This window comes from Trichosurus vulpecula, chromosome 6 (genome assembly GCF_011100635.1).
Source record: "Trichosurus vulpecula isolate mTriVul1 chromosome 6, mTriVul1.pri, whole genome shotgun sequence".
Lineage (NCBI taxonomy): Eukaryota > Metazoa > Chordata > Mammalia > Diprotodontia > Phalangeridae > Trichosurus > Trichosurus vulpecula.
In genome coordinates, this window is record NC_050578.1 from 75,721,558 (window position 1) to 75,740,639 (window position 19,082).

Below are 19,082 nucleotides of genomic sequence, written 5' to 3' on the forward strand. Positions count from 1 at the left end.
GGGATCGGTAATGTTGATTTTTCTGAGTCTGTAGTATTCCATAAATGTAGCTACACAGCATCACTAAAAAAATATTGTCAGGCAGTCAACTAGCATTTATCAAGAGCCAGGCAGTAAGGTAAACACAGGGGATATGAAGAAAGGCAAAAACAGTCTCTGTTCTCAAGGGTTCCGTGGTGTAATGGGGCAAACAACTATGTACACACAAGATACAGATAGGATAAGTTGGAAGTAATTTCAAAAGGAAGACATTTCAAAAGGAAGGCACTATAAGATTAAGAGGGACCAAGAAAAGCTTGCAGGAAGTAGGATTTTAGCTAAGACCTGAAGAAATCAAAGAAGAGGAAGAGGGGGAGGAAGAGAGTTCCAGGCATGTGGGACAGCCCAAGAAAATGCTTCAAGTCAGAGATGGAATACTATGTTCAATAACAAGGAAGTCAATGTCCCTGCAGGGCAGTAAGGTGTAAGAAGGCTGGGAAGACAAGAAGAGGCCAATAGGAGTCTGAAGCTCACTGTCACTAACACTGCACATATCACACCGCCCCTTGTCTGCAAACTGTATTTCAACTGCCTTGTAAGAATAAAGGTAAGATTTTACGTGGGAATTCATATTCTAAGCGGCTCTTGCCCTTGGCTACCATCTATCTCTGTACTTGGCAAGAAGACTGAGTGTCTTTTGGCTTCTATGCCTTTGCTATGCCTTTTGGCTTCATCATAGTGGTAATTGATTTATATTAGTTAAACTGTCTTAGAGATGGTAACTCAATTTCATTCAGTAAGCATTGTTTCAAGAGGTTGCTAAACAGAATACACTGCACCCTGGCAATAGCAATTCAAAGACAAAACAAAAACAAAGCCCTGCCTACAAGGAGTTGCATTCTAAGGGGGTGAGGGGTAGGGGGAAGAAAACATTTTAAGAGATAAATACGATGCAACTTGAAAAAGGTAAGTAATAACAATACATGGATCGGGTAAGCAGGAAGGAAGGGGGCCTTTGGGAACCCATGTTATCTCTTCCTTTTTCCATGTTCAATTTTTCAGTGTTCACAGGGATAGGGTTAGGAATTAGACCTCTGGTTGCCGATATAGGGAACCTTAGGGTGGGGGAATTCCTTCTACCCATGTAAGATGGCACCTTCTTTGCTACTTAAAGCTTTAGAGTTGCCTAGAAGCCCAGAGAGGCTAAAGAAATGAACTGTCCAGGGTCCCAGAGCCAGTCGTATTAGTTTTTATGTCATTAACTAGCCCCATACTGTCGTTTGGCCTCAGGTTGCTTCTTCTAGAACAAATTCATGACCTCAGGTAAGGCCTGCTTGTATAATAATTCCCCAAAACTTAAGACTACTGCTTCCAAATATCTTGGCATTTCACTTCATTAAAGTAAGGACTAAGGTTTTCTTGTAAGAAGGAATTATAGTCATTTGTAAACCATTTGTAATTCATACCAACTTTCATCCAAAGAGATCATAAAAATTAATTACAATGGCAAATCGTTGGCAATTAATTGTCAATCACAAGGAAACTCAAGAGACAGAAGTCTAAACAGTGTTCTCCCTACACGATAAGCCTCAGAATTATTGGAAATGAGTGCATTCCACAGAGGAAAGGTACTGTTTAATGTCAAAATTATGGCCAAGATGGTGCTTGGGAGCCTGCACAGAGAAGGTAACTAAGCCTGGATCCCCTACAGGCACTGATATTAACCATGCGTGTGACCTTGATGAAACGAGTATAACTCCTGCCCTTCAGAGGATCACACTAGTCCCTCACAGTGGTGTTCTGAGAATCAATACAATTTATTAAGCATCATACTTTGAGTTCAAGGGGCATGTATATACAAGGTATATATTTTTAAAATTCAGTGTTTCATAATAAATTTTCATAAGACTTTCACAAGAAAAAAAAAGGCCTCATCCTTTGTGAAAGTTAGTACAGCAGAGGTAGATTTGGGTGGAGGATGAGTAGAGAATTAGCAGATAATAGAGTAATGAGTCTGAGAACACAAGATATTTTGGTGCCATTTCAGATCCATTCACATTTAAAAAAATGGAGCTTTCACTGTATAAAAGCAACCAGGGCCAAGAATGTTCATCTCTACAGAGAGTGCCTGAGCTGAGTTGGCTCCCAAAATACATCTGAAGGAAAGATAAAAAAGTATTTGTCTTGCTTACTGGTGTTAGGAAAAATAACTTTTCTTTGTATAATGCCCTACAGTAATTAAGTTATAGATCAAGAATATTAATGAGGAACTGAGAATGCTGAGTGCATATTAAAGCCTACAGAATTCATTTCTTCCCTCACACACATAAATCCAATTGCCTTTTAACCTCCCAGCCAGGCTGAGGGAACAGACCACACCCAAATTCCTATATTCTAGCAGATGAGGCTATCACCACCTGTCATTTTCTCTTTAGGCAAAACCTTCAGAGCTATCTTCCCAGACGAGATATTATCTGGTGCTAGGATTAAATTAGCACGAAGGAAAAAGAGGATTAATGGCCCTCGTGGCCCTGCCTTCCACAAGAATACGTGTGCACAGGAGCCGGGGAAAGCCTGCCAAGGTTCTTTAAACAAACACTCTGGGGCTTGTCTCCATCACCTGCTTGGCAATGGTGCACCATTTCCTCCCTATCTCACATTGGGCACCTGTCCAAAAGTTAATTTGGAGGGATAGCTGGGGGTCAGTCAGGTATGAAACAAGCCTCCCAATCAGGAACATCACAGAATCTCAAGTGGCCCTGGAGCCAGCCAAGTGGTTCAAGTGTCCACCTGACTTGCAGAAGGTGCTCATGCAAGGAAGGACTTGCCTTGACAATGCCTCTTCTGGGAGCAACTGTGGTCCTCATAAAAAAATTTAGGTGAAATTTCACATGGAGCAATGCAGCATTTTCTCTCTTTTTTTAATTAAAAAACATTTATTTTCTCCCTCCCTTCCCATCCCCCAATTTAAAAGAAAAGAAAACCTTTCTTACAAATATGCAGGGTAGAACAAAACCATTTCCCACATTGGCCGTATCCAACAAGGTATGTCTTACTCTGTACCTTGAGTCCCTCACCTCTCTATTGAGAGGCTGGATGACTCATCTTCAGTCTTCTTGAATCATGGTGGGTTTCTGCATTGATCCCAAAGATTATACATCTTTCAAAGTTGTCTGTCTTTACTAACAGTAACAGCGTTGTTGTCATTGCATAAATTGTTCACCTGATTCTGTTTACTTCACTCTTCATCACTTCATACAAGGTCTCTCTGAACCCATTTCTTTTATCATCCCTTGACTCACTTCTGAGGGGCTTTTTTGTTTGTTTGAGAGGGGAAGACAGGGCAATTGGGTTAAGTGACTTGCCCAAGGTCACATAGCCAGTAAGTGTGTCAAGTGTCTGAGGCTGGATTTGAACTCAGGTCCTCCTGACTCCAGGACCGGTACGCTACTCACTGCACCACCTAGCTGCCCCCCTTGACTCACTTCTTAAAGAGGCCTATTCACTGAATGGGCACTACCTCACTCTAAGTGAGTACGTGAAAAGGCCTTAGCCTGAAAGGGCCATGGTCCTTGCATTCTGGGTCATCTCCAGTCATCCTGATAAATATCAGGCCACTGTACCCAGATGGCTCTGGAGGAGTAAGTGAGGCTGATGACCTTGCACAGCCCTCCCTCCCTCAAATCAAAGTCAACTGTAATCATGTCATCATCTCCCTTATGCCACGGTTCTCTTTGAAAACAAAGAACAAACACAACAAGGTCTCTTCAAACCCATTTCTTTTATCATTTCCTGTAGAAAAATAGTCTTCTGTTACATTCATATACAATAAATTGTTCCCAATCAATGAGCATCCCTTTAATTTCTAGCTCTTTGCCACAGCAAAAAAGGAACCGTTATAAATATTTCCTCATTTTAAAATATTTCCATTTCCTCATTTTAAAAAAGGTCTCTTTTAGGTATAGCCCTTGTAGTGGCATTACTGGGTCAAAGGTAGGCACAGTTTAGTAACTTTGGGGGCATAACTTCAAATTGTTTTCCAGAACAGCTGGATCAATCAATTCACAGTCCTACCAACAATACATTACTGTACCTGTTTTCCCATGATCCCTCCAAAATTTGTCATTTTCCTTCTTGGGCAATTTGCCAAAATAAAGCACATGGGGTAGAACATCAAATTTGCTTTAATTTGAATTTCTCTAATTATTAGTGATTTGGAAAATTTTTTCATATGGCTTTGATAGTTTAGATGTCTTCCTTTGAGAGTTGTCTGCTCATATCCTTTGACCATTTATCTCCGGGGAACGGCTCTTATCTTAAAATTGAATCAGTTCTTTGTATACCCTGGATTTTTCCCCATTTAACTGTTTCCCTTCTATTTCAACTGCACTGGTTTTAATCACAAAAACTTTTCAATTTTATGCTATTAATATTGTCCATTCATCTTCTGTAATCCTCTTTCTCTTTTTTTGGTAATACACCCACCCGCCACCCCACCCTCACTGCCACCAAGCCACAGACAAAAGGAAATTCCTTCCTCACTCCTTCAATTTGTTTATGATGTGAAATTGTATATTTAAGTCATGTGGCCATTCAGAAATAATCTTGGAATATGGAGGAAGAGTTGGTCTAAACCTAATTTCTGCTAGACTGCTTTTCAGTTCTCCCAGAAGTCATTTTGGAATAGTGAGTCATTACCCCAGTATTAGGATTTATTAAACACTGGATAGTTGGTTTATTTGTTTCTGGATGATATATAACAAACCTGTTCCACTCTGTTGAGACTGACCTCTCTATTTTTAACTGGCACCACACTATTTTGATGATTCTTTGTAGTTATTCTGAGGTCTCTCACCACTAGGCCACAAAAGGAGGTGTTTTCACCCATGAATTCATCTTCATCCTTAAATCTCTGCTTTGACTAGACATGGCAACACAATTCTGTTAACAAGTACCACTCCAACCCACTTCATACCCAGTTCTCAAGTCTTCAAAATTTCTCTGCTAGGGGAGGCCTCCTACCTTAGGTAACCGTTTGAATACATTTAAAATGCTAGGATATGCTCTGTTCATAGAATGCTCCCAATAAACATTTTATAAGGGGAAGCCAAAGGTAGTAAAGGAAGAATCAGCACTGTTTGAAAAGAGGAGAACATTCTTTCGGTATCTGCTTCTTGAATATACTAAAAAAGGGAAAGATTCAGGAGAAATATGTTATGCCAGTGACATGGTGAGATATAAACCAAACCCAGACATGTACTTAAACCACTTAACAGAAAATACAGCAAATCTAAGAAGAAAAAAGCGACAGCATTTGGGAACAGCCCCAGAAAAAAATCTAATGGAAGAGAGAGAGAGAGAAAAAATATCAGTCCTAGAATTGCCAGGACTTGCAGGAGGATAGTCCAACAACTTATTTCTCTCAGGCCAGCACTCTATTGATATGAGGCAGCTATGGGGCACAGTGGATAGAGAGCGCACTGGGCCTGGAGTCAGAAATATCTGAGTTCAAATCCAGCCTTGCCCTGTGACAGTTAACTTACTCTGTCTCTCAGGAAACCAATTCTCTTAATCCTTTCTCTGTACTTCACACAGACTCTTATTATCTTTCTCCAGAATAACTTAAATTAAAACTCCCCAAGAAACTCTTCTTCCTTAAAGATATAGTATCAGTACCTGCAGTCCCTGTGGGAAGGGTACATAATATAGGTTTACATGTATAAGAGTCAGGCTCCTGCCCCTTCAGCGCAATAGAAGACATTCTACACGGCCTTTGGTGGGTTTTTTCCTTCCATTGGCTGTGTAAGTAGAACCGTCTGGATCTTTAGCACTATCTGATTGAGCATTCCCATTGGAGGGTGAAGGACTTCTTCATTCAAACCATTTGGTAATTTCACCACCACCACTGAGACCATGTGGCCCCAAGAAATGAGTCTGGGGTTTTGGCCTTTGCATTTATGCTTTTCCATTATAGGTACAAGGAGTAGAGACTCCAGTCTGTCCCAAGAGCAAGACCAGAGATGCAAAAGCAGCAAAAAATTCCTTATGGTGCTCAGTCAGGCTGGGCTAAAAACCCAGATAATTCTAGTTATACAGTCAAGGGGGTTGGGGGGAATGCTCCACCCCACCACATTTTACATGATTAGGCCAACACAAATATCAATACATGCCAGTTCTCCAGTCTCCCAAAAGCAGATCCCCAACATTCATCCGCAGAGGTGATGCCATCTTCAGTGGTCCAGGAATGGACCAAAACCCCCATTATATTTGAACAAGCATTTCAATGATCAAAAATAGCACCATTCTTCCCACGAGTTCTTTTTCCCCACTCTATTCCCCACATCATACATTTCCATGGTGTTGCAGATCTACACTCCTACGTTAACACAGACTATACACTGCATCCAATACACAGCATCATGGTATTCCCAAATTCCCAGCAAACAAATACCACTGAGGCTTGCTCTAGCAGCACCCTCTGTAGGTATGAAAAACTGGCATCTGGAACAATTACATAACAGCAGCTCTCATCAAACACCAAGGCTTCAACTTAGTCCCTTGGGTAAATGTATAATATAAGTCCTAAGTCTCAGGTTAAAGAGTAGCCTGGGGCAGACATAGCACACTAACTAGTCTATGCCCTCATCTTTATCATAATCAGAAAAAGTAAGGCATTTAAAAGCAAGGTATTAACTCAAACAAGAGGCTTTCTGTGCCATACTTAATTTTGATTCTTGCCCTACTACACCTGCTTTTAGATGTAGGTTGGGTCAATTTTTCAAGATAATGATGAATCCATATTATTTCCTTTATTAATTTGTATAGGCATCTTTTATTTTATATCCCCATTATTTCCAAACACATCCCTCCCCATTCCCATGCCCAGAAAACCATCCCTCAAAACAGAAAATTAAAAAGAGAGGGAAAAAAGGAATTTGGCCAAAATCAACCAACACATCAACCAAATCTGATAGTATACACAATGATCCATGCCCAATGTACCAGCCCTGGAGTCAGGAAAATCTAAGTTCAAATCCAGTCTCGGACATCTGCTAGCTGTTGTAACCCTGGGCAAGTCACTTAGGCTCTGTTTACGTCATTTGTAAAAGGCCGACACCCTGAAGAAGGAAATGTATACACCACCTCCGGTATTATCTTTGTCAAGTACATGTGTATGTATGTGTAATGTGTGTGTGTATATACACAAATACATATACCGCTGCAGTATCTTTGTCAAAAATATATGTACATATACATATATATGCTACTCCAGTGCATGTATGCACACTATGCACATATTCTCACACACACACACACCCCACTCCAGTATCTTTGTCAAGAAAATTCCTATGGACAAAGTCCATGCAGTCAGGTAAAGTCGGACACAACTGAACTACTGAACAACTACCACCATAGACATAGGCCCCCAACTCTCCAAAGAAGGGAGAGAGGGGGAACCACTCTATTTCATTAGATATTTCTATTTAATTATATATAATATATATTAAAATAATAGATTAATCTATTTCATTAGAAGCATTTATTAAGAGCTTACTATGTTCGCAGGCACCATAGAAATACAATGCAGCAAGCAAGACAGTCCCTGCCTTCAAGGAACTTAATTCAACTGGTGAACACAACAAAGGAGGAGGAGTGAGAAGGGGTGTGAGTGAAGATTTGCTCACAGGTTCAGACATGGTTCAAAGATGGCCAGGAGGTGAGGTGGAGGCCTGGATCAGGTTAAGATAAGGCAAAAGCTCAACTAGCTGAGTCTAAAATGGTGTTCAAGTTTGGGGGAGGGAACAATGGCTGGAGGTTTGGTATCTATGATTTGGAGACAGCCAGGTAGTTTTGGTTTGTAACCCATGTATACTGTTGTAGTCACTGTTTGCCTAATTCTATTTAATTCATTCTTCGTTTAGTTCACATAAGTCTTCCTATGTGCCTCTGAATTCCTCACATTCATACATCTTACAGCTCTATATGACATAGTTTAGCCATTCCACACCGATGGGCATTCTACTTTTTTCTGGTTTTTTTTTTTACAACTATAAAAAGTGCTAATATGAAGACTCTGACACATGTGCAGCCTTTTCTGCTTTCTGACCTCCCTTGGGGTAATACTCCTAGGAAGTGAAGGATCCATGCCATTTATATGTGATTTTTTAGTATGCTCTTAGAAAGGCCCTTCTTTCATTTTTTTACATTTCTAAAATTGTATCCAAAAGGCCTGCCTATGAAAGAATAAAGATAAAAAACCCTGGGACGACATCCAAGCAACCTACAAACATCACAGCCTCTTTCCCCATTGATAGTCCCAGACCACCCTGCTAGCCAAAAGATAACTCAACTTGGAGGCACTGGACAGAGAATGCCAACAGAATAAACAAAACAGTATCATTCTGAAGACTTTTCTCAAGAAACCTGAAAACCTAGCCTGGAAATGCAAGTTCTTAACACATACTCTAACTTAGACAAGGAAGAAAGCTACCCTCATCAACATGATATAATTCATATATAATTCCTTGAGGTTTGGAAAGTGCTTTCTGCTGACAATATGAGGAGGGAAGCATAATTGTTTATTATTCTCCCATTCCACAGATGAGAAAAGCGAGGTTCAGAGAAATTCATGGATTTGGCCATGTTCGCCTAGTCCATTAGTAAGTAACTGAAGTGAAATCTGAATCCAAATCTCCTCAAATCAAGACTAGCACTCTTTGATCTATAGCATGGCAGCTTCATGAACTCCACATGAACATCTATCCCTCTTGCCATGCTGAATTATAAAATCAGAAAACAACCCAACTGCTAGACAGTACTTACCCCATGGGTCTTCCCTTCATGATGGCACAGTCCTTCGGTTCTCAACACACACTCCGGGCAGCACTGGTTGGCAGCTATTCGAAGCACTTCTCCCTAAGTATTTTTAAAAACAGTTCATTAAATTTTTTAAATTTAAAAATAAGGAGGCAGAATTCTTCATTGAACCTTATGTCAGGGAGTATGCACTCAATCTTGTAAGAATTTCACCAAGTAATGAAATGAGTCTTTCCTTTCTAAGGTGAGTTACCCTTACAGAAAAAATAGACTGCCTCATTAGGTTCTCCCCTTAAAAACACATAAACTCTAAGGACAATATTGCTGGTCTATTGCATTTCATATTAACCTGCCTTTACAGTCATCATTTGTACACATCCATGCTGCTTATGGGACATAAAGGGCAAAGAAAACAAATCTGTCTTTTAAGATTAAATGGCTTGCCTCATCCTCATTTATATACCCAGCCAAAAGGGGAGATGGGAAGCAGGAAAAACCAATGCTGCCACAAGGCTCTGCCTGAGCCAAGAGTTCTTGCATGCCTACGTGACAAAGGCAAAATAGAAAGCAATTAGCAGGAGTACAAATTTAATTTTAAAAATCATTTGGCTACTTTTTTAAGAAGGTATTTCTTTGAGAATGTTGTACTCATCCCTGATGGAACAACAGCATTCCTTTACATTCATATACATAGTTTGGATAAGTTCAGAGAAAGCTAGGAAGGCTTATACAAACAGATGCAGAGTGAAGTGAACAGGACCAGTAAAACAATTTCTGCAATAACAATACCACAAAGACAAAAACTTTTGAAGACTTGAGAACTCTGATCAGTGTGATGACCTACAATAATTCCAGATGACTAATGATGAAATATGCTACTCACCTCCTAACATGGAAGTGATGGGTTAAGGTACAGAGTGAGCCCTACATTTTTGGACATGGCTACTGTAGAAATGTGTCTTGTTTGACTACATTTATTTGCCATAAAGTTTTATGTTATCTTTCTTTTGGAAGACAATCTGGGTTAAGTGACTTGCCCAGGTCACACAGCTAATAAGTGTCTAAAGTTGTATTTGAATTCTGGTCTTCCAGACTCCCGGGCCAGTGCTCTATCCACTGTATCACTTAGCTGCCCCTTAAATTATTTTCCTACAGGAGAAAAAATAAATTCTTGTCTACTGAAAAGCAAAAAAAAAACAAAGAATAGTAGCTTTTCTTTAAAAAGTGCTACATTCATTAGCAACTTCTACAAGTATAGGATTGTGTACATTACCTCACCACGAAGTGAGATAATGAAAAGTGGAACTAAAATTTTGCCCAAATTATTTCACCGAGTGCTCAAGATATACAGATCATCCAGAGGGAACTAAATTTAGAGTTATTAGCTTGGTGAAGGGATAAAAGGAAATAATCCTTTTAAAATGAAAAAATACTACCAAAGAGGAATATTTTCCCAATGAAAAACCCTACATGGTGCTAGAAATGAATCTCTCCTGTACCGGTTATTATCCTGCTTGGCTGACCATTCCTCAGTCCCCTTTGCTGAATCATCATCCACATCACACCCTCTAACAATAGACACCCCTCAAGGCTCTGTCCTTCTAGTCTATCTCCACATCTTTTCTTTGTGGCCTCAGTAGCTTCTCAGAGCTTAATTATCACCTCTTTGCTGATGACTTTCAGATCTACATATCCATCCCTAGTCCCTGGTGAGCTCTAACACCAAATGCTTGCTGAAACATCAAACTCTATGTACCACAGACAACTCAACCTCAACAAGTTCAAAGCTGAACTCATTTATCATTCCCCCCACACATCTCAAAAGAACCTTCACCCCTACTCTGAACTATCTTTTCTACTGAGAATACCATCATCCTTTCATTCACTAGGATAGTGACATCAGTGTTATTCTCAACTGCTAATTCTCACTCAGACCACATTGTCAATCAATTGTCAAATCTAGCTCCATAGTATCTCCAATGAGTATCAAACATGACTTCAGGTAAAGTAGATTTGATTAAAAGAAATAAACAATAAAACTATGTTATGTTTAAAGGCATCATAGATTAATGTCAATATTTAATACAAATACATCTAATAGCATAGCATCTAAATTATTTAAAGGAAAAGATAATTTACATGAAGAAATTGGCACTAAAACAGATGGAGATGTCAATGTATCCTTCTCAAACCTAGACAAATCTAACAAAAAGCTTAACAAGTTAAGAGCCTGATAGAGTTTATAGAAAAGTTGGATATGCTAGATCTCTGGGATTGATGAAGGAAACAGAAAGAAATAAACATATTTCACAGTGTACATGGCAGCTTTACAAAAATTGACCATGTAGGAGGGCTGAAGGTATTTCACATCTTTCTTTGCATCTGTATTAATGCTTATTATCTGATGATGCCAAAGTAAACAGTGACTGCTATGCAGTAGCCTGTCAATGTGCAAAAGGAATGGCATTATTGTTACAACTATTTGTTTTTGTGTTCACCTTGTTGAAAATCTGCTGAAAATTAATGTATTACTGATATTTGCTGCTGTTATTACTGCTGGTGATTCTCACTAAATATCCATTGTTAGGAATTTGGCTAGCTTATTTAGTCGGTAGTGAACTACCCTTTGAAGATTGATTAGATATTGTCATTGTCACTCAACTGTGGAAACATGAGTGTGGTTCTTGCAAAATACTGCTACTTTAGAAATGTTAACATTCTTAACGAATTCATGATAACTGTAATAGATTCTGTGCATGGAACTGAAGATATTAAGTCTTGAAATACCCAGCTGAAGAGTCTGGAGCCTATAGAGTAGTATCTATTAGAATGAAGTTAAGACAATCCACTAAGGATATGTTCTACAAATTACCAGACTCTATGGAATACTTAAAAATACCTAACAAATTCACACAGTGGACAGTATGTGAAAGTTGGTTCATAATCCTCCCTCAAAAGAAGAGAGTGGTAGATATATTAAAATATTAATGATTAAAAGGAACAACAGCACAGCAGTTGAGGTACAAGTTTCAACTTTCACCAATACAGAAAATCAAGGAAATATTTTTTCCATCACTATCAAAATCTTCATTTCTGAGTGATGCTGACTGCATTTTTTCTTTTCCAAAGACGAGGTATACACCTAGAGGGATGGCCAGCTTACCACTAGGTAAGACATCTGAGAGAAGGCCTAAAGTTGGGTCCACCATGGTACAAAGAGATTACTCACCAGTATATTATCGGGTTCCCTGAATTGCACAGAGAATCATTACCTGGGATCTGGTAAAGAACAATATGCTACAGTATACATGGCAAAATGAAGCTCAACATAAAGACTTTATCAACAGGTTTTCTCCCTTCTAGGAAAGATCCTATAGAGATGAGGACCAGGCAATCAATGAAACAGCTATAGGGCTGGCAAGCATTGTAAAGGGATGAGATGGACTGTTTCATGCAAAGTAACAAAAGTCTCATATTTGACTCTCTGTGAGACCTAAGGTACAGAAACCCAGAAGTCACCCATCTAAAATATTTAAAAGATTTTGAGATATTTTATGGCTCTGAAGTATTGATGCACATGGTGTTTACAGAAATTGGTGATTTCGTTCAACACAAAAGGGAGTTACCATCCCATTTTTTTTTGACAAACACCTAATTGGATTATTACAGAAAGGAAAGACTCCTCTTAAAAAAAGAAAATCATAGAGGACTAACAGGCTAGAGTGACTTCGACATACCCCTAATTGATGTTGTCACAAAAGGTGACATTGATTGTGGCTCTAGCTGGTACAGGGAATGTAGGAAAGAAGCTTGGTGGTGCAATGGAAAGAGCACTGAGACTGTAGTCAGGAAGTTCAAATTCAGTTTCAGACACTTCCTAACTGTGTGACCCTAGGTAAGTCACCTAACTTCTGTCCTCCCCTGTTTCCTCATCTATAAAATGGAGATAATAATTGCTCCCATTTCCCAGGCTTGTTAATAATAATTGTAAAGCATTTAGCATAGTGCCTGGCACATAATAAACATACAAATATTAGCTATTACATACATACATATATATATGTATATAGATAATAACTGAAAAGAAAATGTGAAAACACATAAACTAATAGAAAAGACCCTACAAGAGGTTCTCTCTCACAGACATGAGATCATATCTACCTTGGAATCATCTACTCATCTATAGTTCACAGAAATGAAGAAAAGGAACAGCTCTACTGGTATAGAATCTACAGAGAAAAAAACTCAGAAATATGGTGACCAGTAGACACAGGAACATCCTAATTCTCCCTGCAAAGGTAAAAAGACAAGGTAGTGGATACTCTGGCTCTACTATATCAGACCCCAATATGTCGATGCAGTGTCAGCTCTAATTCCACTTTATTCAAGATATTAGTAGAATATTGTAAGAGCTCAATACTTGCACACTTTGACCATCCGTGTGGCCTATAAGAGGCATGTGGGAGAACACAGTCAAGGAATGACAGGGAATAGCAGAAGAGTACTGCTTCTCAACTTCTGAAATGGATCCTGAGAATATTTGACTTTGAGAATTCCCCAGAAATGGAAAAACATTGATGGCAGAAACTCAGCAAGAGAACAAATGTGCTCTCACTGCAGTAGTAGGGGGTTCCTGAGGAGCAGCTCATGAGATCCAGCTTGTAATTCTGGATCATTCCAGAAACAATCTAGAAAAACTCCTTTGTGATGAATGACCTCAGAGACCATCTCAGGAAGCTGCTGACTGATAGCATCATCACAGAGTCCAATACACTATATGCACTATACATAGTAGTAATTCTTAAGAAGAATGAAACAATAAACATGTAGATCAGAGCTGTCAAACACACATTCATGGGCTACATGAAGCACAACACTTCTAACTGCTATCCAGATCAGATTAAAATGTAACTGGGAAATATTTAACAAAATAAATATATAATAGAACATAGATAATGTTAACGTGTGTCTTTCTAAGTCAGTATGCAGCCCACAGTGATACTTACATATGGTTCAGTGGTCCCCATTTCCAATTGAGTTTGACACCACTAGTGTAAATTATTGGACTCTGAACCAGTATATCATGCCCAGGGCTCAAAACATCCTGGATTATCTGGTAGGCAGCCAGTGGTTCTCATTATCACATGAGGACAATCTCCAGTTTATTATGACAGAGGAAGACAAGGAGAATACTGCTTTGATCTGCCCAGAAAGATTTCATTAGTTTGAGAGCCTGCTCCAAGGCATCGGGAGGGAGCGGGGGGGGGGGGGGGGGGGGCGGCGCGCAGCGCGGGACCTGCCACTAGGATCCTATGACCCTAGAATGGAGAAAGAAATTAGATATGAACTACCTATAAATGTTGGCATGCTTTAAAGACTTCATTGTCTCTGGGGAGATGCTGGAAAAACATGAATAAACACTGATGAAAGTATTGAATTGGCTAAGAGACAGTGGTCTAAAACTTCCAACTGTCCGGTGCCTCTTATGTAGAGTTCTTTCAAGTATGTGGGTAAGAGAGGATCTCAAGGAAGTGTGAGGACCCAACCATGTGATCTTTAAAATAAGAACTTTTCTAGGACTTGGTGGCTTTTATTGAAAATCTGTCAGAAGTTATGCCATTACTGCTAAACCATCAAATGTCTTCATTCAAGCATGAGTGACTGAAAAGGAACAGAAGCTGAAAGGGCAAGAAATGCAAAGTTAAAACTAAAAAAGTACCTTGGAGACAAGTGGAGAGAGAGAGTTGGTCATTTGCCTCACACATGCACCTGTGCTGGTCTACAAAGATCAAAACAAACCCTTTGTCCTACATACAAACAAATGTCAGCTTGGAAGGCCTGGGAATAGTCTTGTACTAAGAGAATGATGATTGGTAGAAACCAGCTGAATGTGCCTGAGAGGTTTGATCACCACCAAGACCCATCACCCCACTGACATTCTTCACTTTGAGATGGGCAGTCATTGAGAAATTAAAAGACAAAATATATGGGGTGAAGTTGCAAGTATGGGCCAACAATAATCCACTGAGACATAACCTGACCAATTCCCAGGCTTGCAGCAACCAGTTTACAAGACTAGCCAACTATGAACTTCAGTACATGTGGACCAGGAAGGCTGATGGTTTAAGATCTCCTGTTCTGAAGGCCACAATGGTACCAATGCTATGGTGATAATTAAAAGGAATAAAAGCCATACCTAACACCCAAGGAGGTAGATTATAAGCAGATACTAGGCACAGCTGAGAGTCTACGACTTCTACTAAACTGCATGCCTGCGGGATACATGAATTATACTTCACCAAGTCTTTGCTTCAATGGGCCAACTTCAATTTTCTGTAGATAGCTGCATAGAGCTAATAAAGGACTGCAAGAAGTGATACTAGCCAAGCAGTGAGGGGGAGATGCCAAAAGATGTCAGTCCCTTGAAGACACTTTCATGTTGAGAAAATGTCAAAAGTTAAGACTGTGAAACTAGATACTATACCATACCATCACTAATCCCACACATGGTACTAAGAAGCAAATGGCACTATCCAGTGTATATGCTCTGTGGCCATGAAAGCTTTGCAGTCTGGTGTCTTGGGGCATTCCCAGATCCTTGATCACACTTGGATTGTCTGCTTCGCTGTGCAGTAGCTTACCAGGAGGATCTCAGCTTCAGGGTACAGTCAAGCTTCTGGCCTTTGGAACAGCACCCCACCCCTGCCCCGCCTCCAGAGTTGAGTTGACACATGCCTTAGGCTCAACCAAGGCATCTCCAGTCTTCCTCCCCACTGCCCCAAGGCCCATAGCAAACATATGTAAAGTCCCATTTAGTGGTGCCATTTTTTTATGAAGTTGAAAAGCTTAGTAGGACATCTGCTTGACTCTGGAATTTAATTTTGCATTCTTCATCACTAATAGGTATTCAGCATGGAAAAAGGATATGCCTAGAACCTTTCATACTGCTGTACTAGTTGGGATTTTCTTTAAAGGTGTCAGTAAGCAATTTAAACTGCAGTATAGGAAAGAACCATATTTGTGAAAGAAAAGGAAGTATTTTTTAAGAACAAGAAGCTTGAGATATTCAGAATCAGAAGCTTAACATAGTTTTATTTGAAAAAATAAAAAGATCATTAGAAAAAATATATTCTCTCAATACTGATATGGAGACTGGGGCAGGGAAATGGGGGTTATGATAATTTGCATCAAATTAGAGCAAATGGAAGTTTTATGAAACAGATGATGACATCGCCATATTTCCACTCAGCCTGACAATATCAAAACAATATTGGTATTGCCCGAACTAATACACTCTAAAGGTCTTTAGAAAGTCAATCCTCATCTTTAGTCCAATAGAGATCTGGGGAAAAAAATCTTGTACTTAAGGGAGATACATCTTATCTGGTCCTTCATCAAAGTTCTAGTTAGGAGTGTTATGTGGACCATCAGCAAAATAAGCATAGGAGGAATGTCTTTAAGATATGAGGAACATAAGATGTGATTTGTCCTCTTAGTTGATGTAATCACAAGGTTTACTAAAAGATGGTAAAAGTTTTACTGTAGTGACAAGATGTTAAGGCTATCTGTAAAATTCTGGTCACCCCTCTATAAAATGTAAACATCTTTCTTTTATGGAATTAAAGGGGACCACTTCAGTGGGCTTTACAGGGTTTTAAATAGCTATGGCCCCGAGAGAGTTCCAGGCTATCAATTCCAGGGCTAGGATAACTCTGTGGAAAGGAACCCTTCAGGGTTCTTAGAGGAAATTTATCTCTGTACCCCCTAATCCTGACTGGCCATTGTGTTTACTACCTACTTGTCTAAAGTGATATACCTCTTCCAAAACTCTGGTAGTTCAAGACTCATTTGAGGGACATACACCAAACAGACACAGGCAAATATTCCATGGAGAAGGCAAATCTAACCACCAGGACCACTGGCCACATAGAAGACAGGTGACTATAAAGCAGAGCAGAACCTTTGAACCCAATTGTGAAACCTGTCCATCTGAAACACTGTACCCACTGGAGTCTTCTGAGGACTCTACAGAAAGTGAAAGAACTTTCAGGCCCTACAGTACCAGGAATTTAGAGTTACTTTTACTCTATGTGTATTCTATACATCTGTCATGATTACTGTGCTCAAGTTTGAGTTTACTCTCCCCACAGATGTTGTGTGTATCTCAAAGAGAAAGCACCTTAAGTTTATGGGAGGAATATTTGTAGCTACTGTTTGTTACTAGGTCACAACAGTAAATTTCAATGCTGCAAACTAATTGTGGCTATTGGCTGATCCTTAATGAGAAGCACACTGGTGGGGGCTCATGTACCAGTAAACCTGGACAGTTATACCCCTAGAAGCTACCAGCACCAGCACTCAATCTGCAAACCTGCAAGTGAGAGGTGAGGAATAGTCCTGAAGAGATATTACAAAGACAAAAAAAAGAGTCAGCATATAAATCTTAGGAATCCAGTTGACTGATATCAAACTCTTCAAAACACGGTGATTCAAGGAACAGAATCAGCTTAGGTGGTAATCATCTTTAATTGCTTACCGGAGACTATGGTAATATCCCAAGTGGCTATTCAGTTTTAATAGGGTGTCATCCTCATGATCAGGAAAGATACTTCGTTAGTTCTTAATATAACAAGCAATGCACAAGGACAATTTCCTACTGCTGCAAAAGCCACTCTGGGTTCACCTTGCCTTGAAAAATCACTAAATCATACAAAGACTGGAATTCAAAAGAATAACAATACTAGCATTGTGGCACACATCCCCTCACAAAGTAGTCAGAAATGGACTGGGGCCTGGAAAGACTCTCAAACCCCAGAAAGATCAAAAATACTGATGATGATTCAGATGGTATTTTAGACATAAAGTGGCTATCTTACCTTCTCAAAGTCACACTGAGGGTTTTTGCAAACAACAGGCCTGCAGACGACAATGTCACCATGGCAACGACAATCCTGGCATGAATCAGGCTTCCAAACAGTGTCGTCCTGCAAAGAAACATAAGTTGTGAATTAAAACCAATCATTCAGAGTGTGGGTGCAGCAGGACCACAGGAGTGGTTGACTAAATTAAAAGGCAAAAAATAATAATAATAAATCATAAGCTTTGTGCTATCTGTTCAGCAGTGATTAACTCCCCACCAAGTCAATAAAATCAGCAACTTATCTCAGGAAAGTTAGGTCTTACAAAGAGAAAAAAAATCAGCTAAACTGATCAATACAAGTCTGAAAATATGGACAACATACTACACCATACACTTCCCACCTCTACAAAAGGAGTGGGGTATGAGGTGTATGACTTTTAAGTGAGAAAGAGGGGAGTGATTCTAAGAAACAAAATTATTCATATTCCTTTCAAATGTCACAGAATTGGAATATGATCAATGGCATGCTCAGGCACCAATTTTTTTGCATTATCAAATCAACGTCCTTGAGTCACTAAAAAACTCAAGCGAAGGAAACATGCTGTCCTGAAAATTGATTTTATACGTACAACAACCTTTCTATTCATTTCTCTCGCTGTGTGGCATGTACGCCTGCATCAGGGTTCTTAATCTGAGATCCACAAACTCATTCATCTTTTTTAATATTTTTATAACTTTCAGTATAACTGGTTTCCTCTATGCCTTTAAAAACATTATTGTTAGCTGGATCTGATGGCAATAGCCTGCAACTCCTACTATGAGTAAGGATAAGGCTGGTGGATTACTTGAGCTTGGGAGTTCTAAGCTTCATTAAAGTTCAAGCTGATTGGGTGTCCACAGTAAGCCTGGCACAAATGGCGTGAACCCCCAAGAGCAGGAGGCCACCAGGCTGCCTAAGGAGGAATAAGCTTGTCCATGTCAGAAACACAGCAGGTCAAAGCTTCCACACGCTGACCCTACAGTAGGATGGGGCTAATATGTGGCTGCTTCACTTCCAGTCTGGGTAAGACAGGGAGATACAGTCTCAAAAACAAACCTGGGAAGGGTCCCATAGATTTCTACCAGACTATCAAAGGGGTCCAAGGAACATAAATGCATAAGAATCTTTGCCCCATATTGTTCTGATTTATTAGCTTCTGTCTGCTTTTGTTGTGTCTTTGCAAATCAGAGTTTTGGACTTAAGAGTCAGTAAGTCCTCAGTTCAAATCTAGCCACAGACAACTACTAGCTGAGCGACCTTGGGCAAGTCACTTAATCTCTCTGTGCTTCAATTTCCTCATCTGTAAAAGTAGGCTATTAATAGTACCTATCTCCCAGAGTTGTTGTAAGGATAAAAATGAGATATTTGTACGTGCTTTATAAGCCT

The 19,082-nt window shown here is 39.6% G+C and overlaps 1 protein-coding gene across 1 annotated transcript in view; it reads right to left on the reverse strand.

The window, feature by feature from the left end:
- The window catches only part of FRAS1 (Fraser extracellular matrix complex subunit 1), a 352,531-nt gene extending 334,228 nt beyond the window's left edge, over positions 1-18,303 (reverse strand). Inside the window, 3 exon segments of the mRNA XM_036764965.1 lie at positions 8,803-8,895; positions 17,673-17,780; positions 18,286-18,303. Coding sequence (XP_036620860.1) covers positions 8,803-8,895; positions 17,673-17,780; positions 18,286-18,303 — 219 coding nt within the window.
- Positions 18,304-19,082: the final 779 nt, after the last annotated feature.